At 32.5% G+C, this 25925-nt stretch overlaps 1 protein-coding gene across 1 annotated transcript; it reads left to right on the top strand.

The window, feature by feature from the left end:
- The first annotated feature begins 3496 nt into the window (after positions 1–3496).
- Positions 3497–24563, top strand: LOC114335456 (forkhead box protein M1-like). Its single transcript, XM_050654026.1, has 3 exons — positions 3497–4431; positions 20477–20688; positions 21648–24563. Exons 1-3 carry the CDS (start codon positions 3604–3606, stop codon positions 22006–22008), a joined length of 1401 nt encoding a protein of 466 aa, XP_050509983.1. The 5' UTR covers positions 3497–3603; the 3' UTR covers positions 22009–24563.
- The last annotated feature ends 1362 nt before the right edge of the window (positions 24564–25925 follow it).

Genomic DNA, 25925 nt, shown 5'->3' with positions numbered 1-25925 from the left:
ACCGCCCAGGGTTTACATTGTATAAAAATCAAACACAAAATAATTATTTACGCACAAACAACATCTATATATTTTTTATATAAAAAAACATTCAAAAAAATACTTAAGTAAAAAAACATTTCAAACTACACTCTATTTGCAATAATCGCATATAAAACTTTTGTGATTATCTTAACCACTACATTCTTTATGCGCCCATTTATGGCAAACTCCGCATCTGTACCACATTTCCGATTTTCCATATTCGCCACAATAGATGCACTCTTCTTCTACGTCGCTGCTGGGATCATCGGAACTGTGGTCATTGCAAATCTCCATTTCATCGTGTAGGGATGAACCGCTTGAAGAACTATCATCGAAGACTTTCCTCGTAACACGTTTAATTTTTTTATTAACGTGTTTTACATTTTTTGAAAGTTTTTGCTTTTCTTTCTTTTGTATTTTTCTATTTTCTTTTTGCTCCAGTTCTATTTTTTCTGGAGTTGCCGTCAAAATCTTTGAAATGTCTAATTTTCTACCCCTCTTTTTTAATTTATTTTCAGTTATGACACACAACGGTGTCATTTCTTCAATCGATATATCTCCTTGTCTTTCATTTGTAATTCCTGATTTTGATGTTGAAGGAGTGACATATGCATGAGCTTCGTTGGCTTTTGATGTACTTGGAATAACATTAGGTTCATTTGTTTCCAAGACTGCATCTTTTGAAGGCACTCGATTTGTTTCAGAGGTACAGGGAGTAAGTTCAGTTTCAGGAAGTTGTAGTTCAACAGCGGGAATATTAGAAAGGGTAGAAGGCAAAAAATCTTCGTCCGTGAAAATATTTGGTCTATATGGAACAATACCGCTTATTTCAAAGCCTTTTTGAGCTTTTTCCATGGTAGCTACACGAACGAATGCTCGATTCAAAATTTCAGATACATCAAATAGTGTTATTTTTTTGTGAACATATCGTCTCATATAGAGTGAACATTCATTTGAATAGGCAGATTTTAGCGGCCCAAAAAATGTCAAATCTAGTGGCTGTAGCTTATTGGACGTGTGGGGCGGAAACGATAACATAATGATCCCATTTTCACGGCAAAATTCATAAGCAGCTAAAGAACAATGACTGCTGTGATTATCTAGCAACAGCAATGCTGGGTTGTCGTTCGAAGTAGATGCGTGTTTATTAAAATGTTTAAGCCAAATCAAGAATAATTCTACAGTCATCCAGCCTTTGGCCGAGCATTCATATATGGCACCTACCGGTCCATTGCGTTTAAGCTGTTCCGACATTCGGATTCTAGGATAAATAAACATCGGAGGTATATATATCCCTGATGCACTTACTGAGCAGCACAGAGTTATATTTCGACCTCTCTCCCAACTTACAGCTTTTCCCAGTTGTTTGACACCTTTTGGAGCTACAATTTTGGATGGAACCTGCACCGTGGTAATGCCTGTCTCGTCAACATTAAATATGCGGCAGGCTTGAAAGTTATATTTTGTTAAAACTATATTTAAATTTTTGAAAAAAAGGCCTACACTTTCAGCATTAAAACCCGAAATTCTCCCTAAACTGGTTGCCTCGGGTTTCCTCAAACTAAGATTTGGATGCCGTTTTAAGAAAGCTTGAAGCCAGTCTTTACCGGCCATTTTTTTGTCATCGTTGAAGCAGTGTTTGATATTATTTTTAACCGCAAACTCGTAGACGATTTTTCGTAAATCAGTGGCCGTTAGACCATAGAACATCTTTGCCAAATAGATGCAGCGATCAGCCACTCGCTTTTCTTGTTCAGTGGAAAATATAGGATGACGACCTAGTTGTGCTGCACAAGCATTGTTTGTATTTAACCTATCTTTTAATGTAGAATATGGGATACCTGAAAAAAGAACATTAGAAAATGGATTAAAAAATGAAGATCATATATTACCAAACTCTCTTGCACTTTGCATTTTCCCCTTTCCGCTTCTAACTGCATTTATAGCTTCCTGAAGCTGTTCTGCGCTCCATGTTGCCTTTTTCCGCGAATTCATCATTGTCTTTGGCATTCTTAATCCTAAATTAAAAATGTATAAATCAATGTATAATACCGCCCACTGGAGGGTAATGCCGCCCAAGTTGGGCGAAATTACCCGCCATCGCCATATTTCAAACAAAACAATTGTTAATCGTTATTTCTCAAAATATTGAAAGAAACTGTTTCGATTCATATATATAAGAGGACCGGTTACTAATTAATAAAAAAATCAATAAATTAAGTATAAAAATAAGTTACTCACAAATTATTTTCGAGCTCCTAAAAATTATAGTGGCACCACACAAAACACGTTGACTTCTCTGAAACAAATAAATATGCTTATGGCCGGCGACCTTGTTGCACGGTTCTCTCAGTAGTATCGTGGCGTCATTTCGATGTTGCCAAAGTTACTATTTCTCTATATTTAAGATATTTTATAGAGTGGGCGGTATTTGCCGCTGGGCGGTAATACCCGCAGTTCCCCTAGTCATTTAAATGAAATAGGTATAAATATAACAAAACTAAAAAATTAAGGTAAAAATAAAATAAAAGCCTGTGGCTAACGGATCTAACTGTATCCAAGCCATCTTTTCACACACACACACACACACACACACACACACACACACACACACACACACACACACACACACACACACACACACACACACACACACACACACACACACACACACACACACACACACACACACACACACACACACACACACACACACACACACACACACACACACACACACACACACACACACACACACACACACACACACACACACACACACACACACACACACACACACACACACACACACACACACACACACACACACACACACACACACACACACACACACACACACACACACACACACACACACACACACACACACACACACACACACACACACACACACACACACACACACACACACACACACACACACACACACACACACACACACACACACACACACACACACACACACACACACACACACACACACACACACACACACACACACACACACACACATAAAAAATATAAGCAAGTTAAAAAAGAACGTTAAGGAAGTTGATACACATCCTATCAATTTAACAACAATATGTACATTTTTGAAAAACTTTTAAATGGTTTTTTCCCTAATATCTTGGTGGCTCAGGCTTGCTAACCTGAAATAAACACTGATGATGGAATTGTAATTCCAAAAACGTTTTGTTTTTATGTAGCCCTTTTTAGGGATTTTATAAATATACCTTTTTACAAACAAATTGAACCATAATAAACAAAGGTTCTAAAATATATTTTATGTATTTGTGGACTGCATCACCTGACAATAGCGACCACCTTTATATAACGGCCAATAATTTTTCATTTTTAGTGGCCGTTATTGAGAGGTTTTACTGTATAACAATTTATATTTATTTTCTCTTTAGAAATATTAATATGTATGTAATTGTTTTTATTTTCAGATAGAAAAACGCTCTGCCTGAAAACTACACTAAATCATCAACCTCAACAATGTAATAAGATAATAAGAATCCGTCCATTTACTTCATCGATTGCTCATCACTGCTCAAAATGACGCTCGAAGTGTGCAGCTCTATGGAAACCATAGAGCACTGTGATATCCAATTCAACTTTCAGGCCATGGAGCCCGATCAAGAAACGGAAATAGCCGCAGAAAACCTACAGAATATAAACAAAGAGTTAATGTACCAGACTAGCACAACTGACATAGACGCGAGTATGGAGTATCTGCCGGCTGATATACAGAGCTGCGTGGAGATCGAGTCTAGTAACGTTATAAGTATACCAGAGAATCAAATAGTAGAAATACAATTTCAAAATGAGACTGGTCTGATCAATACAGAGTATATAGTCAATAATAATCTAATAGAAGCTGATAATATTATTAACTTAAAGGATGGTGTTTATGAAAAAATCATTCCTTACGAAATCTATGATTCTACAGAGCCTAGTACTGAATCTTTTGAAGTAGTTCAAGAAATGGAAGAGCCCAAGTTTAAATCAGAAATATTAACTCAAAGCATTATTAATATTCCTTTGTTGAGTCCTCAAAGCGAAAACGATGAACAAAACGAGACAGACCTGACCAGTTTGACTTGGCTGCACAATATCACTAACATTATGTCAGTTCCTAACATTCCTACTCCTCCTGTATCTCCTACTCCTAAACCAAAAAGAAAACCCACTGGAAATCAAGAAGACTTAACGATTAACATTAACTATTATAAAAAGAATGGCGAGAAAAAGCCACCGTTTTCGTATGCCACTTTGATATGTATGGCAATGGGGAAAAACGGTAACAAAATGACTTTGTCTGCTATTTATCACTGGATTAGAGAAAACTTTTTGTACTACAGGAAAGCTCATCCTAGCTGGCAGGTAAGTACCTAGTAATTTCTTGATGATAATTTTCCGTAGAAATTAACCATTGTTTTCTTCTTCTTCTTCTTCTTCTTATTATTATTCTTCTTTTTCTTCTTTTTCTTCTTTTTCTTCTTCTTCTTCTTCTTCTTCTTCTTCTTCTCCTTCATATTTTAAAATATCAAATAGTACATTCTTTCACGGTTTTTGCTCTAAATTTTAAAGAACCGCTTGAATTGACATGAAATTTGGCTCAAAGAAAAAAAGTGATATTGTGCCGATGTGTGCTTTTGCCATGGGGGTGACGTTCACCTCCTCTTGGGGGTGAAAAAATATATGTCCAAAATAAGTCCGGAAATGGATAAACTGACTGTAACTTTTGTTCTATAGAGCTTTTTCGCCAAGTCAACACTTTTCGAGTTATTTTCGAGTAAATATGTTAATTTTTCAACAAAATAACCACATTTTTAGACGGTTTTTTGCAAATAACTCAAAAAGTAAGTAATTTGCCGAAAAAAACGTTCTTAGCAAAAATATAGCCTGTAAAAAAAGTAAAAAAAAACTATGTGTGTGTACTTTATACGCACGTAAGAAGTTATACTTCTATTATATAACTTCAAAGAAATAAATATACTTAACAGGTTATTTGTATTTTATTTAAATATTAAACTAATTTTCTTACCTACCACTTTTAAAAATGTTTTATTAAAACGATACCAAAAAAAAATCGGGACCTCTCGATCTCCGGTCACGCGCTCTACCACTGCGCTATACTCCCTTTGCTTTGACAAGTTACAAGATTTCTCATACATACTGACAAATTTAATAGACCAAGTGAAGTACATATACAAAAATAGACACAGACACAAAAGTGATAATAAATAATACATCTACTAAAAACACTAATATCCTTTTAATGACTTATTTGCGCTGACAGCCCTGATACATACATATCTTGAAAGATTAGCAACGAACTACATACTCTCTGTGTGCGCATGCGCCCGGTATTATAAAATTTCACTCTCGATCGTAAAGAAGTATAACTTCAAAAATGGTGTAAGCTTCAGGTCTCTGGACCTCGTAGAACCAGAGTTAGAGCCATTAAAACTCATTAAAACTTTTTTAAAGTGTTTAAAAAAAGCTTTATTTCTGTTTTTATAAAAAGTTTCTAGCATCAAATTTAAGCAAGTTACGCTCAAAATAAAGTTAATCCCTTTTGTTTTGGCAAAAAAAATCGGGAAGACCACCCCCTAATTAACAACTTAAATGAAATTAGTCGTTACCGCTCCACAAATTATTTTACTTATGTTGTGTTTATATGATCTGTAAGTTTCATCGATTCAAAGTACTTATTTTTGAAAAAATTTGGTTTCAAAGTAAAATTTTCAAAAATTTTAATTTTGAAAAATATGCTTTTTTCAAAATAACTTAAAAATTGTTAGAGATACCAAAAATCTCGAAAAACAAAAAAGTCAGCATTGTTTTTCTAAATATCCTGTATTCTTTTGTTTTTTTGTAAGACAAAAGTTGATTAAAATTTGGTGTTTCTAAATTTGCATACATTCGTGATCAGTGACTCGTTCAACCCCTTTTAACTACAGCCATTTCAAAAATAAGAACTTAGAACAGATTATATAAACAATACATACACGAGTCAAGAAACTTGTGAAGTCGTAACGGTTAACTTCATTTGAGATACTAATTAGGAGGTGATTTTCCCGATTTCTTTACCAAAAAGAAAAAGGGACAAACTTTATTTTGAGCGTAACTTGTTTACTTTTGATGCTAAAAATTTTTTTCATAAAACAAAAATGAAGCTTTTTTTAAACACTTTAAACACGTTGTAATGAGTTTCCCCGAAAAGTGCTTCATTTTTGGTTATTTCACGTTAAAGTATTCCATTTGGAATTTGACGAATATGAACCTATTTTTCATTAGCTATAACTCTGCTTCTACTAGGTATAGAAACGTGATATACACACCATTTTTTTTTAATTAATTTTTTACAGGCTATATTTTTGCCAAGCATGTTTTTTCGACAAAATACTTACTTTTTGATTTATTTGCGAAAAACTGTCTAAAAGCGTGGTTATTTTATTGAAAAAATGAACATATTCACTGACAAATAACTCAAAAAATATTGACCTAATGAAAAAACTTTATTGAACAAAAGTTACTTACAAAGTAAGTTAGTAAATTTTTTCACCCCCAAGGGGGGGGGGGGTGAAAACCACCCACAGGGCAAAAGCACACATCGGCACAATATCATTTTTTTCTTTGACTTGTTAGCTATGTGTACGCCAAATTTCATGTCAATCCAAGCGGTTCTTTAAAATTTACAGATTTTGCAATATTTTACCATTAAAGAACGTACTAAAAAGCCTTTTCTATATCAAATGCAACCACTATGACGTCTTATTTGCACTAAAAGGAGTTACTGACAAAACCTGATGGTGGTAAATTTATTATTTTATATTTTTCTAGGAACCATAGGAGTCTTTTATTGATCATTTTCTTCATAAGTTTGCACATTGTGCATATGAGAGAAATTGGTCTGTAGGAATTTGGATCACTGAACAGTTTTCAATATTTTTTTCGTCTTCCTCTTTTTCAATGCTGCTTGTTCATTGGAGGATAGATACCTCTATGGAAGGTTGTTACCCCATCTTTTGCGCGATCGTCCGATATTTCTTCTGTCGGTTTGTCATTTATCTCTTGCTATTTTGATCATACGGGTCTTCCCATTCTGCTTATGTGGTTATTCCATTTTTTTTCTATTTAGTGTCCATTCGTTTATACACTGTACGTTACATTTTCTTCTAATATCTTCACTCCTCTTTCGATCTCTCTTATTTTCTGTAATTCTCAGTACTCACATCTTTGCCGTTTCCAGTAGTCTTTGTGTCGTTGCTCTGTCGGGCCTTTATAAATTCTGGACTTTATCTAAGTGTTAATACTTTATTTTAGTGTATGTCGGTCTCGCCATATAGTGTTGTTACGGCATCCTGCCAGTCTATTTGTTTTCTGTACTTGATCTCTCATTCTTTTGTCCAGGTCTTTATAGCCGGAGAGCCGGGAAAGTGTAATTTCAAGGTATTTTATTTCCATTACTTGTTCAATACTGATGCCATCAATTTCTATTTTACATCTGATTAGTTCTCTGCTTGATCGATTACTATTTTATACTTCTTTGTTTCCCATTCTGTATCATCTTCCTTTGTTGACAGTTTTGATGACCTTCATCCATGATTAAATTGAAGAGATGGGGCTCAATGAGTCTTATTATGGTGCCTATGTCTATAGGATCTGTAAGTTGTCCATATATTCTGACTTCCATTTCGTTGTTTCGGTAGATGTTTTTAATAGTTTTTATGATCTTTAGGGGAACTAATTTATTACACATAGGCTAGATTACATATTTCAGTCCTACTCTGTCAAATATTTTCTTTACTTATGCTTTATAACACGGGCGTTAAAATCACCCATAATGATTATCTATTAAAAAAAAAACAGTAAAATCCTTTATAAAATGTATATATTTAAAATCCCTAAAAAGGGCTACATCACAATCACATAACTAGTTTTCGATTGGTTTACCAGTCATCATCAGTGCTTACGTGCAATGTACATGCTAACCACCAAGATAGTATTTAACAAAAATATGTGGGTCAAAGCCCAGTAAAAGAAGTCCGTCAAGGAAACATTGGTTTAAAAAGCTTGGTTTAAAAAGCATTGGTTTAAAAAGCTAAAAAGCTAAAAAACGTTGGTTTAAAAGGCTTTTTAAACCAATGTTTCCTTGACGGACTTCTTTTACAGGGCTTTGACCCACATATTTTTGTTAAATACTATCTTGGTGGTTAGCATGTACATTGCACGTAAGCACTGATGATGACTGGTAAACCAGTCGAAAACTAGTTATGCGATTTTGATGTGGCCCTTTTGAGGGTTTTTAAATATACCTTTTATACATGATTTTACTGTTTTTTTGTATTACATGGTATACAGCCAACCACAGGAAAACTTTTTCCTTGTGAATGATTATCTATTTGTCATTTAGGGTCTCGTTTATTACATTCTGAAGATGTTCATAGAAGTTTACTCTTGTGGTGGTATCTTTTAGGGCAGTCAATGAGAGTATTTGGCCCGAATTCCTTCCTACTATATCGATTTACTTGATATGTTCACAGTAAGTAGGGAATAGCTTAAGAAACAAAGTCTACCCTATGCCAATGTGTGCTATTATCTTGGGGGTGGTTCCCCCCTTCTCGGGGGTGAAAATTTTTTTGGTTAAAATAGCCACGGAAGAGGCTAGAGAACCGAATTCTAAGCAAAAACTGTTCTATAATTTATTTTCGAGAACTCAATACTTTTTGAGTTATTCGTAGTTGAAATAGGGCCATTTTTCATTGAAAAATGGCACCTTTTCGGACGGATTTTTGCGAATACCTTGAAGACTATGCATCTAACAAAAAAAACTACATAAAATATTTTTGTAGCTTATAGAAAAACAAAGAGATTCGTTCCTTCATAAATCTTCTAGTTATAATACAAAAGGGGACATGATAGGTGAGAAGAGTTTGTTTTTTTAGTGCATGCTCAAATCGGTGTATTCAACTTGAAATAACAGAGAAACGGTCGATTTTAAGTGTATAATGATACTAATAACTTTTGTAGTTCTTGAGAAGACCTTTAAAATGAGCAATATTAAATGTCGATTACATTCAAACTAAGCGAGATATGCTGCAACAAAATTTATGACTAATGTATTTTCAAAAAGAAATAATAATAATAATAATAATATAATAATAATGGAGTTTATTCGTAGAAAATAAATTATACATATAATAAACTCAGTTCCTCACTGAAGTTGTACGTACAACTTGTGCGTGAGGGTTCAATTTTGATTGTCTTAAACAACAAATGAGAAGTATATTTAAGCCCTCATCCATCAGAATTTAAATACACTGTTTTCCTTCTAAAATACTTTTTATCCTAGTGTTATTTTTATGTTCAAAAAGTTGGACTGGTTTAAAATGAATGGTTTTTGAAAAAAAATAAAATCAAATTATAGAGAGCATTTTTAAATTTTTTTAAAAATTTTCCTTTTTCTCCATGTAACTCGAAAATGATAAGAGATACGAAAAAAAGATACCCCACAAAAATGTAGGGTTTTTTGGATAAAAATTTCGTTTTCATTTTTCATTACTGTATCTATTATTTTTTTCAAGTTACATGGAGAAAAGGGAAGATTTTTAAGAAAATTTAAAAATGCGCTCTATATTTTGATCTTATTTTTTTTTTTCAAGAACCATTTATTTTAGTCCCGTCCAACTTTTTGAACATAGAAATAACACTATATTAAAAGGTATTGTAGAAGTAAAACGATGTATTTACATTCGGGTGGATGGGGGTTAAAATTACTTTTCATTTTTTTTAAAGTACCTACATTAAATCAACTTTGTTTGCAGCATATCTCGCTTAGTTTGAATGTAATGGACCTTTAATATTGCTCATTTTAAAGTAGTGCGGCCGATATGTGAAACAATTGCACATTTAATGATACAAGCATATAATTTGCACCACATATACTACACATTTAAAGGTTCAAATTTAGATATGAGGATATCTCAGATTTTGTCTTTTAAAAAAATGGCGGGCGTTCAAAATGGCGGCTATACTTATGTGTTTAATAGTACCATAACTTTTGAACGAAAAGTCCGATTTCAACCAAATTTGGTATATAGGTTTTCTTTTTGATTTACAAGAGGGATATGGTGAACCGGAAGAATCGGTTTACCAGAAGTTGTGTTTTTACTGGTTGTTTATGTAAAAATATGTTTTTTTTTCAATTTTTTCCCTCTGTATATATTAATTTTTCAAAAAGGTAATACCGCAATTGAAAAGAGCGTAAAAATATTTATAGAAAATATTTTGAACTTTTTAGTTATGTTAATTATCATTTAATAAATGCATAACGTATCATCACAAGTACCTATGTGTGGCAAATTCGTGCAAACATTATAAGAATTATTGTGCATTTAATGGTAGAAGCATATAATTTGGACCACATATACTACACACATCAAGGTTTAAATTTAGATATAAGGCCATCTCAGATTTTACCTTTTACAAAAATGGCCGGCATGCAAAATGGCGACTATACATATGTGACTTATAGCACGATAACTTTTGAACGAAAAGTCCGATTTCAACCAAATTTGTTATATAGATACTTATTTTGATGTGTTAGACCAAGGTCTTGAACCGGAAGAATCGATTTACCAGAAATTGTGTTTTTCCTGATTTTTATGTAAAAACATGTTTTTTTACCAATTCTTTCACCCTGTATATATTAATTTTTCAAAAAGTTAATACCGACGTTGAAAAGAGCGTAAAAATATTTTCTAGGAAATATTTTGAACTCTTTAGTTATATTAATTACCAATTAATAAATGCATAACGTATCTTAACATGTACCTATGAACCTATGTGCGGCGCATTCGTGCAAATAATATAAGAATTATTGTACATTTAATGGTAAAAGCATATAATTTGGACCACACACACTACACATACAAAGATTCAAATTTAGATATGAGGCCATCTCAGATTTCGTCTTTTACAAAAATGGCACGCATTCAAAATGAATCTACCGCACATAGGTACATGTGAAGATACGTTATGCATTTATTAAATGGTAATTAACATAACTAAAAAGTTCAAAATCTTTCCTAAAAAATATTTTTACACTATTTTCAATGGCGGTATTACCTTTTTGAAAAATTAATATATACAGGGTGAAAGAATTGAAAAGAACAACAACATATTTTTACATAAAAAACAGTAAAAACACAACTTCTGGTAAACCGATTCTTCCGGTTCAAGACCTCGATCTTATTCATCAAAAAAAGAAACTTGATACCAAATTTGGCTGAAATCGGAGTTTTCGTTCAAAAGTTATCTTGCTATTAGTCACATATGTATAGCCGCCATTTTGAATGCTCGCCATTTTTGTAAAAGGCCAAATCTGAGATGGCCTCATATCTAAATTTGAACCTTTATTTGTGCAGTATATGTGGACCAAATTATACGCTTGTATCATTAAATGTGCAATTCTTATAATATATTGCACGAATCTGCCGCACTAAAGGTCTTTTCAAGCACTATAAAAGGTAGTGCAGTCATTGAAGGTTTTCACCTCCGATTTCGTTGAACCTCCATCGATTTTTATGAAAATTGGTGAGTAGTTAGAGGATACCTCAAGGAACAAAGGTGACATGATGCCAACTTGCGCTTTTACCCTGGGGGTGGATGCCACCCCTTGTCGGGGATGAAAATTATTTCATTAAAAATAATACCATAAATCGATAGAGGGCCAAATTCTAAGCAAAATTTGTTATATAAAGTTATTAATATAAATCAATACTTTTTGAGTTATTAAAGATCAAAGATTTTATTTTTTCGTAAAAAAATGCATGTCTTAAAGCTGTTTTTCACGTACAACTCAAAAACTTTAAGCTTTTGCAAAAAAGTTATTATTACCAAAATTAAAAATAATAAAAAATTGAATACATTTCTCATTTAAACAACTACACTAATTTTAATTCAAAGTAAGTTATGTGTAATTGAAAGTATATTTTTTTCGACGAGTACGCAAATCTAAGTATTCAAGCCTAAATAACGGGAAAACGATGCATTTTATAAAATATACCTACCAAACACTTGTCAAAGTACTTCAGAATACCTATCAAATGAGGTCCATAAGACGTTAATAGCATCAAAATTAAGCAAGTTATGATGAAAATAAGAGAACTATTTGGAATTTTTTTGGAAAAAGTGAAAAATAAAACATCGCCATTTCCACAAAAATTAAAATTTATAGAAATCCTTATAAGAGTTTCTTTATATTAGCATAAGTAATGATTTCAACAATTTTGACCGGTTTAGAATGCATATTTTTGAAAAAAAAACATATAATTTAAAAAAATCAGAATTTTTCAGATTATCGTAATTTTCATTTTCTTTTAATCATAACTCTAAAAATACTCAATATACGAAAAAAATTATATATTATCAAATTTTAGTTTTTTCTGTATCAAATATTTTACCGTGTTTACTATTTCTGTAGGGTACAAAATAACCGAGATAGAAACGTTTTAACCTTAAATTTTGCCTGCGAGAACCATGTAGCCGGGCAATTTAACCTTTTATTTTTAAAAAAGTAAGGGGTTTAAAAGATTAAATTCAACTTGGTTTAAAAGCCCTTAGTTTAGCTTTCAAATGATTTTTAGGCGAATCTCATGTCTCAAAATTAACGGAGTTATTTAAAAAAAAACAATAACATTTTTTGAAAAAAATTTTAAAAGATAACTTTTGAAAAATTTTTGGAGCATAAATTTTAATGCTATCAACTTGTTCGTAAGCTCATCTGATAGATATTTTTAAATACTTTGATAAATGTTTAATAAGTTTGTGTTATAAAATGCATAATTTTCCCGTTATTTAAGCTTGAATACTTAGATTTGGGTAGTCGCCGAAAGAAAAATACATTCAATAACCTATAACTCACTTTTAGTTAACACTAAAAGATTTTTCTATACTCCGTCTACCGAACAGGCAAAGTAATCACTTGAATAAATCATAATATTTCTTCAAAATACCTTAACTCACGCCCTTGTACACAATACCGATCACAAGGTATTCGGTATTGTTGTTATCAGTATTATGTACAAGGGCGTAAGTTAAGGTATTTTAAAGAAATATTTTGATTTATTCACGTGATTACTCCGTCTGTTCGGTGGACGGAGATTAGTAAGGAATTTATTTGATTTTTTATTATCTTCAATTTTGGTAATAATAACTTTTTTGTAAAAACTTGTAGGTTTTGAATTATTTATAAAAAAATCGGTTAAAAACATGCATTTTTCTCAGGAAAAATTAAAATCTTTAATCTTTAATAACTCAAATAGTTATGATTAATTTCAATAACTTTATATAACAAATTTTGCTTAGAGTTAGTCCCTCTATCAAATTATGGGGTTATTTTTAATAAAATAAGTTTCACCCCCGTGTATTAAATATTGTGATGTTAAAATGCCTTTTAGGTCCAAACTAATTAAAACTCTCTTTCTTGGTTTCTTATACATTATATTTACACTCAACTCCATCAATGACTAACTATAACAACGTGTTTACATATAACAGTAACGACCTAGTACAATAATTAAATGCTGAGTACAATAATCTTTCTCCACCGAGTTAATGTTTATATACACATTTAAATAATAACAAAACATGACACTTCAATGTTACTTGCGGTTATTGATACAAGAACAGATACTACATGGATTAATGACTTTGAATGAGTTTTAAACATATTTTGTACAGGGTGATATTATAATACCACACCTCCCCATTTTGTTAAAATTACATATTTTTAAAATAAGATTGATTGTCTATCATCGCCGTTTTTAAAAAAAAAAGAAAGTCCTAAGAAGAGAAGAAGAATATCTGAGTGTATATCCCTCTTTCCCTTTCACAGAGTGTTTATGATTACCTAATACTATTTTCAAAAATTAAATTTCCTAACTATCCTAACTAACTGTAACATGGTACATTTCAGATCAATCGATTTTTCCCTAAACATGTATATTCTTTTTCCTATTTTACACAAAAGTTCATATTTTCCCTATACTAAAACTGGTATTTTATAACCTATTACTAGTTCACGTACTTTCACGTCGTGTCTTTTCGTCCTTTTTTTTTTCGTTCACTAATTCACTTCATCAAAACAGTGTCCACAGTGAATGAAATTGATCCTAACTTTTAAATAGTCTTTTAGTGCCTATCAGCCGTAACTAATCTAATTGTAATAAAATCTCGACTTTAATACTTCCTAAGCTAAGCTAAATATTACCTAAACTTCTATTAAATGGTATATAAAAAAAGAATTTAACGTTACTTTACTATTTCATCTTATTATTTCAGTCTTATTTTGATTTATTTATATACGCCTTACTAACTTTAAAATATTGTACCTATAATAGAAATGTAATCTCTCTAAAACTTTTAATATGTGTCTCTAAAAAAACTTCTAATAACTCTCTTGTACCTATAATAAAGATTTAATCTCTCTAAGAACTTCACTTTTTGTGTCCCTTTGCTTACTATCTACTAACACTATTGTAAGTTATTGTCTATCCTTAATTTAAACACTTCCATTTTACGCGAAAATTTAACCTGAATTCATTATATACAAAAAATAAGTTATTTATAATTTACGATACTTTAGAGAAAACAAAAATTTACAACTTTAATTCTTAGACAAAAATTCAATGATTAGCTACTTATTTGATATTATTCTTAATTCTGCTTTATTTTGACATTTCTGACAAATTTTATTTTCCTTGTTCCATTTTTCCCACATATTTTAATAAAATTATTTTTTTTCTCTCTCTCTTCTTCTTGTCTGGTACTATAACTATATTTCTTCATTTTTCTCCACATAATAACACTTCTACAGTGTACATAATTCATCTTCATATAACAATCATTTGTCATTTAATCATCAATATATCATTTCATAATATAACATCATAATAATCACTTCCTTTACTTATCCCTCAATGCCTACGTTCGACTAATCAAAGTGGCTTTACTCGAGAGAAAAGTTCCAATTCTTCTACATATTCCATATAACAATCATAATACTCAATACTAGCCACGAAACCTCTACAATCTACCTTAACAGAAGCGGGTATAACATCGTTGGCTAGATCAAATTCTTTTACAAATTTCACAACCTCAATCCCTTGCTTTGAGGCCGTTGTTTATTCACGAATAATCATGAATAAAATAGGTACTCTCAAAACACAGAGTGGGTCTCTAATAAGCTTTCAAGCTTCTATAAATCACTTAGTACCTTCCCAATTTGACAAGAGCAGTGGGTTTCTTATTGTCTCAAGTTGTCTCATAATATTTAGCTAATACTATTGTTAGTTCTTCTTCTTATCTATATAGTTCTTCTCCAAATTCCTTATCTCGACGCATCAGGTTGGTTCGTTAAAAATAAATCTCTTGCTTATAGCAATGTTTGTCTTAAGCTCTTATATTAACGTATGTCATCACTAATCATTATTCATTAACAAAAAATCATTTATATATCATTTATCACACAAAAATTATTAATTCAGGTTCATATCATACAAAATTTAACACAAAATCGATGAAAATGTATCTCTATAATCAATAAATATCAATAATAAAAACAACTGGCTAATAAAAATTCAATAATAGTATACATATTCGACAAAAATTCGATAAAAATTCAAAAATAGCATATGCAAAAGTTAGATAAAAATATTCAAAATAAGTTTATATCTCAAACTTCGATAGAATTTTTTTTGGAAAAAATTCGATATTCCATAAAATGTTCAAAAATAACCGTACTAAAAATCGAAATCGGATAGAGATTTTTCAAATAAATTCAATAAAATTCAAAATTCAATAATAGCATATATAATAAACTTCTATAAAAATATTCAATTAAAAAATCACTTCATATTTCAAAATTTATAGATATTCTTAAAAAAAAATCGATACTTCATAAATTATTCAAAAATCAGCAAAGATAAATATTCAATGTTCAATAATAATATAAAAACGAGGGAAGCATTTTTAATAAAGATAGACATTCTTACTTACATTTTATCACTTGTGTCTTTTTTCACTGGGTCTCTGCATTCTTCCTGTCCTGGTCTGGTCCATTTTCCGCCGTCGGTGTTTCCAATCTGGTGCCGCCATCTTTGTTCCTTACAGAAGATTCTCCTCTAGTCTGCAGAATCAGCCATGTATTAAATATTGTGATGTTAAAATGCCTTTTAGGTCCAAACTAATTAAAACTCTCTTTCTTGGTTTCTTATACATTATATTTACACTCAACTCCATCAATGACTAACTATAACAACGTGTTTACATATAACAGTAACGACCTAGTACAATAATTAAATGCTGAGTACAATAATCTTTCTCCACCGAGTTAATGTTTATATACACATTTAAATAATAACAAAACATGACACTTCAATGTTACTTGCGGTTATTGATACAAGAACAGATACTACATGGATTAATGACTTTGAATGAGTTTTAAACATATTTTGTACAGGGTGATATTATAATACCACACCCGAGAAGGAGTGGCATCCACCCCCAGGGCAAAAGCGCAAGTTGGCACCATGTCACCTTTGTTCCTTGAGATATCCTCTAACCACTCACCAATTTTCATCCAAATCGATGGAGGTTCAACGAAATCGGAGGTAATCAGGTGCGGCTCGTGATAGTACAAAATGGTGAGGCACACTCAATGAACTGTCAAGACGGATGGAATAGGCAGGAAGACAATTAATGCAGCCACGATACAAGAGAGAGGTCCTAGAGAGAGACAGACAAGGTGCTGGAAACTTTGACAGGCCGTGTAATTTGAGTTGCCTATATCAACTTAAATCGGGGAAATATAAAAGTAAAATTCTAAATATAAAAGTAACATAAAAACATAATCAAGGACTTCTTCACTTTATATAAAACAGTCACTAATTTAGTATTTAAATAGTTTTAAAATTATTTAACTCCCAAATAGTTTAGGAAAGTAGGTATTTGTTTTAATAAATACAAATAACAATTCTGAAAAGTATTTAAACTGATTTAAACACCAAGTATGGTACTCTGTACTCTATTTACTCTGTAAATACAAAAAAGTATTTAAATTTTGAAATATGTGCTGCCAATCAGCCCTGAAAGTTAAAATATGAGGTCCATTCAACGAACTGTCAATACTGATTCAATCGGGTCCATTTATATAGGCAACTCAAATTACACGGCCTGTCAAATTCTCCAGCACCTTGTCTGTCTCTCTCTAGAACCTCTCTCTTGTATGTTGGTGGCAATCTCGCTTCACTATTTGAATGGGACAGGGCCATTCCATCCGTATTGACAGTTCATTGGGCACACTACACTTGAGGATTATTATTATTATGGTTAGATTTTCTTTAATAGCCGGAAGGTCGATTTTGTGACGTCATAACGTCACAGAACGGCACCGTATTTATTTTAAGGCTTGCAAACGATATTAAATAACAATTTTATTCGCAAAAGAATAGCTACGAAAGTTCTAAGTCTCTAACAGGTTCATACTCATCGTAGCTGTTTTTTTAGCTTAAAATAATAATTAATATGATACCACATATCAAAACAGCATGAATCAGATGTTTCGTCGTTGGCTCATCAGCGTTGAACACTTGAACAGCCATATTAAGCAAAATTTACATTATATACTACATGAAAACAACGGACAACTGATTCCAGTGGCGTAACTGGGGGGGTTGGGGGTTATAAGCCTTAAATGCCTTAAATCCTTAAAGCCTTAAATCCATACCCCCAGAGACCCACCAGTTGTAGCCCCCCTTAGGATCATTCTGGTTTGGCCGTTGACTGATTCTGTTATTATTAATCACTTGCCAAAATGAAATTATGGTACGCAAACAATATACCTGCAAACACGTGATAATTTCATTTTAGAACCAATTTTATTATATTGTAAATGTATTGCATATATGCAAATAGAAACAAGCAAGTAAGCAAATTACGGTTATATTATAAGATTGTTTTTTATGTTAAATAAACTAAGGGTTAAATTTTATTTTTTTGGTTTTTTATTTATTTTATAATAAACAGCGTACTTAAAAGTAAATGAATTATTATGAAAGAAATCATAATTTCTAATTTTTTTATTTTAATTAATTTATTTATTTAATTGACATTGGCAAATGACTTTCAGCCAGTCAGAGCATAATAACATATTCTAAACATCTATTGTATCTCTTATACTAATAGTAAGTACACGTAACTAGAACAAACTGCTCTAAAAAACTACCTAAAACTGCAAAGCCACGCTAGGCATATTTTTGCCTGCCTCTGAAAGGATACTTAATCCCCCTTCCAAAAATTATTCTCATGCTGCTAAAGCTGCCGGCCGATCTCCGTCGGCTTCGTTCGTAATATGCTAGACGAGGTAGTGCCTCTAAAGGCTGATTCACATAATAGCTCAGGTCACGCTCCGCTCACGGTCAGCTCAAGCCACGATCAAAATATTCTCTCGGAGAAACCACGCAATCAAAAAAAAGGGACGGAACTTGACCGTCGTGTTTAGTGCGGATAGCATCATTAAGATGCGTGTAGGAATAGTTGACCGAATCTTGAGCTGAGCGTGAGCGGACCGTGACCTGAGCTATAATGTGAATCAGCCTTTATGGTACCTTGTAGAGTATAGGTATATCGGTGTGTTATGAAGAACGGGTCAGGGCCGTACTAATTTTTTTTTATCATAAAAATAAAGTTAATAAAAATTTTTATAATAAAAATTAAATTTAGCAATTTTCAAAAAGTTAAATTGTATTTAAAGAATTATTGATGATGATATAACGAAAATAAAGTTATTTAGCAAATTTCAAACAGTTAAATTGTATTTAAAGAATTGATGATGAAATAACGAAATAACGTAAATAGTCGATTGGTATACTGGTGAGGCACTGCCTCACCTGCCTCATAGGACCAGCCGCCACTGGAGGTAATAGCTCATGTCCACCTTCAGTGACTCCACTAAGGTATTGGTTGTATTAAACACATAAAATCGACTACCAAAAAAAAAAACAAAATCTTTTCACCTACGATATCTCTTTGTGTATTATAACTAGAAGATTTATGAAGGCAAGTTTCTCTTTTTTTATATCCCACAAAAATGTTTTATACAGTTTTCTTAGTTAGATCCATAGTTTTTAAGGTATTCGCAAAAATCCGTACGAAAAGGTGCCATTTTTCAATGAAAAATGGCCCTATTTCAACTACGAATAACTCAAAAAATATCGAGTTCTCAAAAAAAAATTGCAAAACAGTTTTTGCTTAGAATTAGGATCTCTAGCGAATTCCGTAGTTATTTTAACCAAAAATTTTCTACCCCTGAGAAGGGGTGGGAACCACCCCCAAGATAAAAGCACACATCGGCATAGGGTAGACTTTGAATTAGGAGATAAGTAGAGGTTATTCCCAAAATTTCATTAAAATCCATGCAGTAGAATAGAATTCGGAGGTAATATCCTATTCTTGCTCCCATTGACTGGCGTATTTGTTGTTCTCAGGTGCATATGTTGCTATCAAATTCAGAGGCTTGTCATCCAATTTAACTTATATAATAACTATTCTTTCAGAGATATATTTACAGAATAAGCTAAATAAAAACGGAACATATGCAGTTAATACAGTGTATCGGAACTACATTTGAAATAGTCGAACAATATAAAAGTTTGACACACATAAATCATAGCAACTCGACTACCTGTCTCCTTTTAGGCTCAGGCTACGGCCAGACAAGCGACAATTTACGGCGCCATAAGAGCAGTAAAATGAAGCGCGAAAATGGGTCCCGCGGTGAGTGTAGTGGATGGCCAGACTGAGCTGTAAAATAACGCGCAACAACATCGAACGGGCCCATCTTCGGTGTCGTGTCGCAAACGAATGTACCTGGGTCCAAATTTGTAGCTCATCTAGCCACAACCACGACGAAAACACTGTATTTACATCTCGCGAGACGCCGTAGTTTACATCCTCGTCTGGCCATGCTTTTTACTGCAGCTACTGCCGCTTCATTTTACTGCTGTTACAGCGCCGTAAGAGCAGTAAAATGAAGCGGCAGTAAAAATCATTACCAGATGGGGATGTAAATTACGGCGTGTCGCGAGATGTAAATACATTGTTTTGGTTTGGTCGTTGTTGTGGTTAGATGAGCTACAAATTTGGACCCAGGTCCATTTGTTTACGACACGACGCCGAAGATGGGCCCGTTCGATGTTGCTGCGCGATATTTTACAGCTCAGTCTGGCCACCCACTACACATTTACGTATGTCGAACTTTTATATTGGTCGACTATTTCAAATGTAGTTCCGATACACTGTATTAACTGCGTATGTTCCGTTTTTATTTGGCTTATTCTGTATATGTTTTTTATTTCAGAATTCAATAAGGCACAACCTTTCCCTGAACAAATGTTTTGTCAAACATCCTCGATCAAAAGACCAGCCCGGCAAAGGAGGTTTTTGGAAACTGGATTTAGAACGACTTGAAGAATCTAGGCGGTCAAAAAGAAGATCAAGTTTGACAGTAAGGTCACCAAGGAATCGACATTGTGATCAGAAAACGCAGAAACCGTTGAGGAAACCAAAAAGGTAAGTATTTGTAAGCATTAAGGTGATACAGTAGCGATCAACAGGTAGCCAAAACGCGTTCCAAGATTGCGGCTGTAATTTTGAATATTTTTTCGAGATATTTGGCACACGTATTCGTAATATAATAAAGAATGGCAGTACAGAGCCCAATTTGAAAAATATACTAATATGTGGAAATTACTCTGTAATTAAATACAATATTAAAAAAGCGAGCCTGTACCGCCGTTAAGAAGAACAAAAAAATACACTTTCTTCAAATAAACTTTTTTATCCGATGCCTAGATTTTGTGTCATTTTGGAACTACTAATGAAATAAAAAATTTTAGTAGTTCCAAAATGACACAAAATCTAGGCATCGGATAAAAAAGTTTATTTGAAGAAAGTGTATTTTTTTGTTCTTCTTAATGGCGGTACAGGCTCGTTTTTTTAATATTGTATTTAGTACAGAGTAATTTCCACATATTAATATATTTTTCAAATTGGGCCCTGTACCGCCATTCTTTATTATATTACGAATACGTGTGCCAAATATCTCGAAAAAATATTCATAATTACAGCCGCAATCTTGGAACGCGTTTTCGCTACCTGTTGATCGCTACTGTTTCCTCTTAAAAATAACTTTAATTATAATTCTTTACAGTTCTTCTCACACAATATTTTGCTCATGAACACATCGACATCATCGATGCTTTCAGATGGTTCAGGTTTTCGCCTTCTATCATCATTCATTTATTTGCTCATTCTAAAGTTCGAAACATATCTTCTAGAGCTAAAGTCAATAGCTTGGTTGAAATATAATCTCCTTGTGTAACCCCTCTTTGTAGTTTTACTTAGTTAAACTATTTGGTTTATTGTCTCACGTTATATTATTTTACATCTACCAAAGGTCTTCATGACGTAGATACTGCTTCATCTTTATCTTATTTTTGCTTATATCTATTTATTTATTGTTTCCTCAGGTATCGATCAAATCAAAACACTGGCGAAAGAAAACACAACATTCTCTCCAACATATCCATTTGCGGAGATACTGACATAGACAACTTCGAAGACGAAAAGAAAAAGAAAGAAAACAAACCGGAGAAAAGGTCTCAAAAAGAAGTGCTTCTTCTACCGAAACTGGACGAAATAGAAGACGAATCTCATAAAGATGACGACACCAATGACTTCGTACCAAGCTCCATGCCAAACCAATCAGTGGTGACGGAACCAGTCAACCAGATGCTAGCTGAAGACGAACTAACTGGCTTGCTGCTGGCGACGAACGGTTGGGATGACTGTCAGTTAGAATTATTGGATTCTCTGTTAGATTCCTTGTAATATTTTGTAGGGAAAAGTGTATAGTTAGATTTTATATGAAACAGAAATGACGTGTAGTTTTTTATGGAAACTAAAAGGCTTACTAGAAGATTGAAAGCTTCAATGAAAGAGTAGGTATACTATGAAAATAGTTTATCTAAACATATAAGCAACTTATTATAGAAATCATGTATACAAATACCTTATTTTTCAAGTATCTATTGATTTTTCTTCATTATTCTGTTCTTTTAAACTTTCTTCATCTCGTTCAGTTTCATAGTGGACTCTTTTTGTCTGAAAGCTCCTGGTCAAGTTGCTTCTAGTTATTCTACCTCTTCGAATTTTTGTATTTTTCCTTCTCTGATTGATTTCAGGTATTGTCCTTGTATGTATTTTCTATCTGTCCATTCCATATATTTGGCATTTTTTTCGTTTATTTATATCCCTTTCTTTCACGCTTTTGCTTCTAGTCATTTTAGTATTTCTTTTAATTCCTGTTTACTTCTGGCTATCAGTACTATGTCATCTGCGAATGCTAGGCATTGGTGTTTTCGTTTATATAAAAGTCCTGTTCTATTGATTTCGGCTTCTTCTTTGACAACAACTTCTTGGATACTGAACAACAGTGATGACAATGGATACTCTTGTCGCACCTTCTCACTAATTTTCATTTCAAGTAGTGTCTTGTATATTTCTTTCTGCTTTACTCTATCAAAAGCTTGTTTAATGTCGATAAATAAGGATACTGTAGATTTCCCATATTCGTAGCTTTCTGTTTGTATTTCGTGCAGCTGGAAAATTTGATCTACTGTACTGCGTACTCTCTATTATTTCTGTCATTTCTTTTTCATTAGGCGGTATTTCCTATGTTCTTTCTTGATTAGTATTTTCCTTCAGTTCTTCTTCCCCATTGTCTGTTATGGGTATTTCGTTTAAAAGCTATTCGAAGTATTCTTTCAAATCTGTTCAATATTTCTTCATCACTTAGTAAATTCCTTCCATTTTGGCTTTTATAGTGTAGAGCCTACATTTTTACTGAGTTTTACAATTTAAAAAGCTTCAATTTTATTTATTTTTAAGCTCGACATTAAATTCATGTTCTAAGAAATATAAATATTCTACTGAATTTTGCTGGTAAAATGATCAAACTAAGTCATCTTCAGTTTATATATGCTCAAATTAAAAAAAAATATTGATTTGCTCAAAAAGAAACAGTACAGCAATTTGCTCAAATTTTTCATCATTAGTGCATTATTTAGACTTATTTCTGAAATAATGTGAATTTTGGAGATATGTGAGCTTTTTTGTTAATCTACTAAAATGTATTAGTACTAATCCAAGTACTTAGTGATAAAGATGAGCAAAACCTACCGGTTATAACCTAAAACCGGTTTTTTTACTAAGCAATAGTCGGTTTTACCGGTTGTTTTTTTGTCCCGGTTATAACCGGTTTTTTCGTTTTAAAGTAATAACCGGTGAAAAACCGGATAAGTGGAAAAAAATAATGAATTCAGAAAAAAAATGGGAAGATTTTTACTTCCACACGCACGAATGAAAAATTTTAAGCTGACCGAAACCGATTTGACTGATTTCTATACTGATATGGATTGATATCGATTAGAATGGAGTATCGCAAACTAAAGCTCAATATAAATGTAACCTATTGGGTATTGCCTATTGACTAAAAAACCGAAAACCGGTTTTTGAAATAACCGGTTTTTTGACCGGTTATAACCGCCAGGTTAAACCCTAGGTGAAAAAACCGGTATAATCGAAAACAGGTGTTTTGTCAACAACCGCCATCCCTACTTAGTGAGGTTGATCATACAGTGGCCAACAATTAGAGCGGATTTCTATCCACGTGATCTAGATTTAGAGGATGACAAAAAACTTATGGGAATACATAAAATATACTAAAATACTATTGCCATACCTTTAAGAAATGATTTAACATGTTTAAAAAAATTTAAAACATTTTTAATCTATAAAAAAGCTCGTGTATGCTCAAAATATGCACAAAATAAATTTTATTATGTGTTTTTCAGCTCAATAATATTATTAAATTAAATAACCCCATATTTATGATCCGTGGAATTGAAAAACTTGTGACACAGTGTGTTTTTGTGCCTTTTCCAAACACGTGTGGAATTTCTTAAAAATTGTATATATATAAATGTTGATAACTTGCTTATAAAGTGTGGAAATTTATTAGACATTGGGCACACCCTTAAAAAAATGATTACCTCTCTCATGAGACTTTTTTTATTCAATTTTCCATGTCGAGTCGGACAACTTTTCTATTTCGGAAAATTTTCGGGAGGGGGGCGTTTAGTATGGGTAGTAGTTTAGACCATATATCGAGGTTTCTAAACTTTAGTGCGCCAGTGCGTCCGAAAACTGGTGTACCCTTAAAAACTTGTCGAACAATATTACGAGTAAATTGTAAGTGTTTTTATCAAACAATCCTGCAAAAAATCATAATTTATGAACTAAAAAGGGGTAGTTCCCTAGGTTGGCTGTATACCATATAGTTAAAAAACTCTAACATGAAGTAAAAACCACTTCTATGTAATAGGTATATTTATTAAAAGTTTTAAAAAATCCCAATGGATTGAATAAAATATGTCCAATTCAAAACGTTTTCGGACCTATCAGTCCATCATCAGTGAATTCAAATACTTGCTAAATACCCCAGAACCAAACAATGGTTGAAATTATAAATCAATCTACATTATGTTGAATTAATATTGATCAGGCTAAACGCCGATGTTAAAAGATATAACCTTCGGGAACATGGTGAAACTCTATCAAGAAACTCAATCAACCATCTTAGGCCAACGTTGACTACCAAGTAGTCAACGTGACTATCAACGTAGCCAACGTAGTCAACCAAGTAGTCAACGTAGTCAAGATAGTGACTATCTTGGTAGTCAACGTTGGCCTAAGATGGTTGATTGAGTTTCTTGATAGAGTTTCACCATGTTCCCGGAAGTTATATTTAAAAAAAAATAGTAAAATCCTTTATAAAAGGTATACAGGGTGTTTCATTGGGAAACGGAAATACTTTAATGGTGAATAAAGGTCACCGAGCCGGTTCTAGATGTACTACATTTTTTGCCCTACCGACTTTTATAACCGAGTTACAGGGTGTTTTATCGATTTTGCCCATTTCTTTCCTAAGCCATAACTTTAGAACCACCCGGTATATTTTTTCAATATTTGGTACACGTATGTCTCATTCAAAATCCAAACGACTGACATAGTAATAATAAGAAAAATCCAGGTCCGGAATAACAAAAAATTATAAAGTAATTGTGACCTTAAAACAACACCCTGTATATTCAAATTTTGAAAATCTGTTTGCATATTTGAAAAGAGCACAAAAAACTAAGTTTAATGGTTCGCTTCAATTTTTCGGCCAGACAATTTTATGACTTTAATTTTGATATTATATTGAATTTTTTAAGAACTCTGACATTAAAAAGCAGGTATTACTAACTTTTAGTTATAAATTATTAAAGTTAATGAATAAATACTCATTTTAAAAATAACCAATACTTATTTACCACATTCGAACGACCCAATTACTAATGACAAGAAAAATCCAGGTCCGGATTAACAAAAAAATATAAAGTAATTGTGAGCTTGAACCAACACCCTGTATATTGAAATTTTGAAAATTTGTCTGCGCATTTTAAAAGGGCATCAAAAACTGCGTTAAAAAGTGCATGTCAAATTCTTGCGCAGATAATTTAATTACGGCAATTTTGAAATCATACTGATTAATTCTGTCAAGGTCACAAGAAGCTGCCAGAAAAATGAAGAACAATTCCAATGTAATAAGAAAATCGATTTGAAATCTTTTAAAACGAGCAAGGAAATGCATCTAACAAAATGTCGGACATTTTGAGCAACTGTTATTTCTAGTTCAAATATTT

This window comes from Diabrotica virgifera, chromosome 1 (assembly GCF_917563875.1).
Source record: "Diabrotica virgifera virgifera chromosome 1, PGI_DIABVI_V3a".
In the NCBI taxonomy this organism is placed as follows: Eukaryota; Metazoa; Arthropoda; class Insecta; order Coleoptera; family Chrysomelidae; genus Diabrotica; species Diabrotica virgifera.
This window is presented reverse-complemented; position numbering and strand designations above follow the sequence as displayed.

Coding starts and splice junctions, on each gene's coding strand:
- LOC114335456 (XM_050654026.1), top strand. CDS start 3,604: ATGACGCTCGAAGTGTGCAGCTCTATGGAAACCATAGAGCACTGTGAT. Junction 4,432..20,476: donor AAGCTCATCCTAGCTGGCAG/GTAAGTACCTAG, acceptor TTTTTATTTCAG/AATTCAATAAGGCACAACCT. Junction 20,689..21,647: donor CCGTTGAGGAAACCAAAAAG/GTAAGTATTTGT, acceptor TTGTTTCCTCAG/GTATCGATCAAATCAAAACA.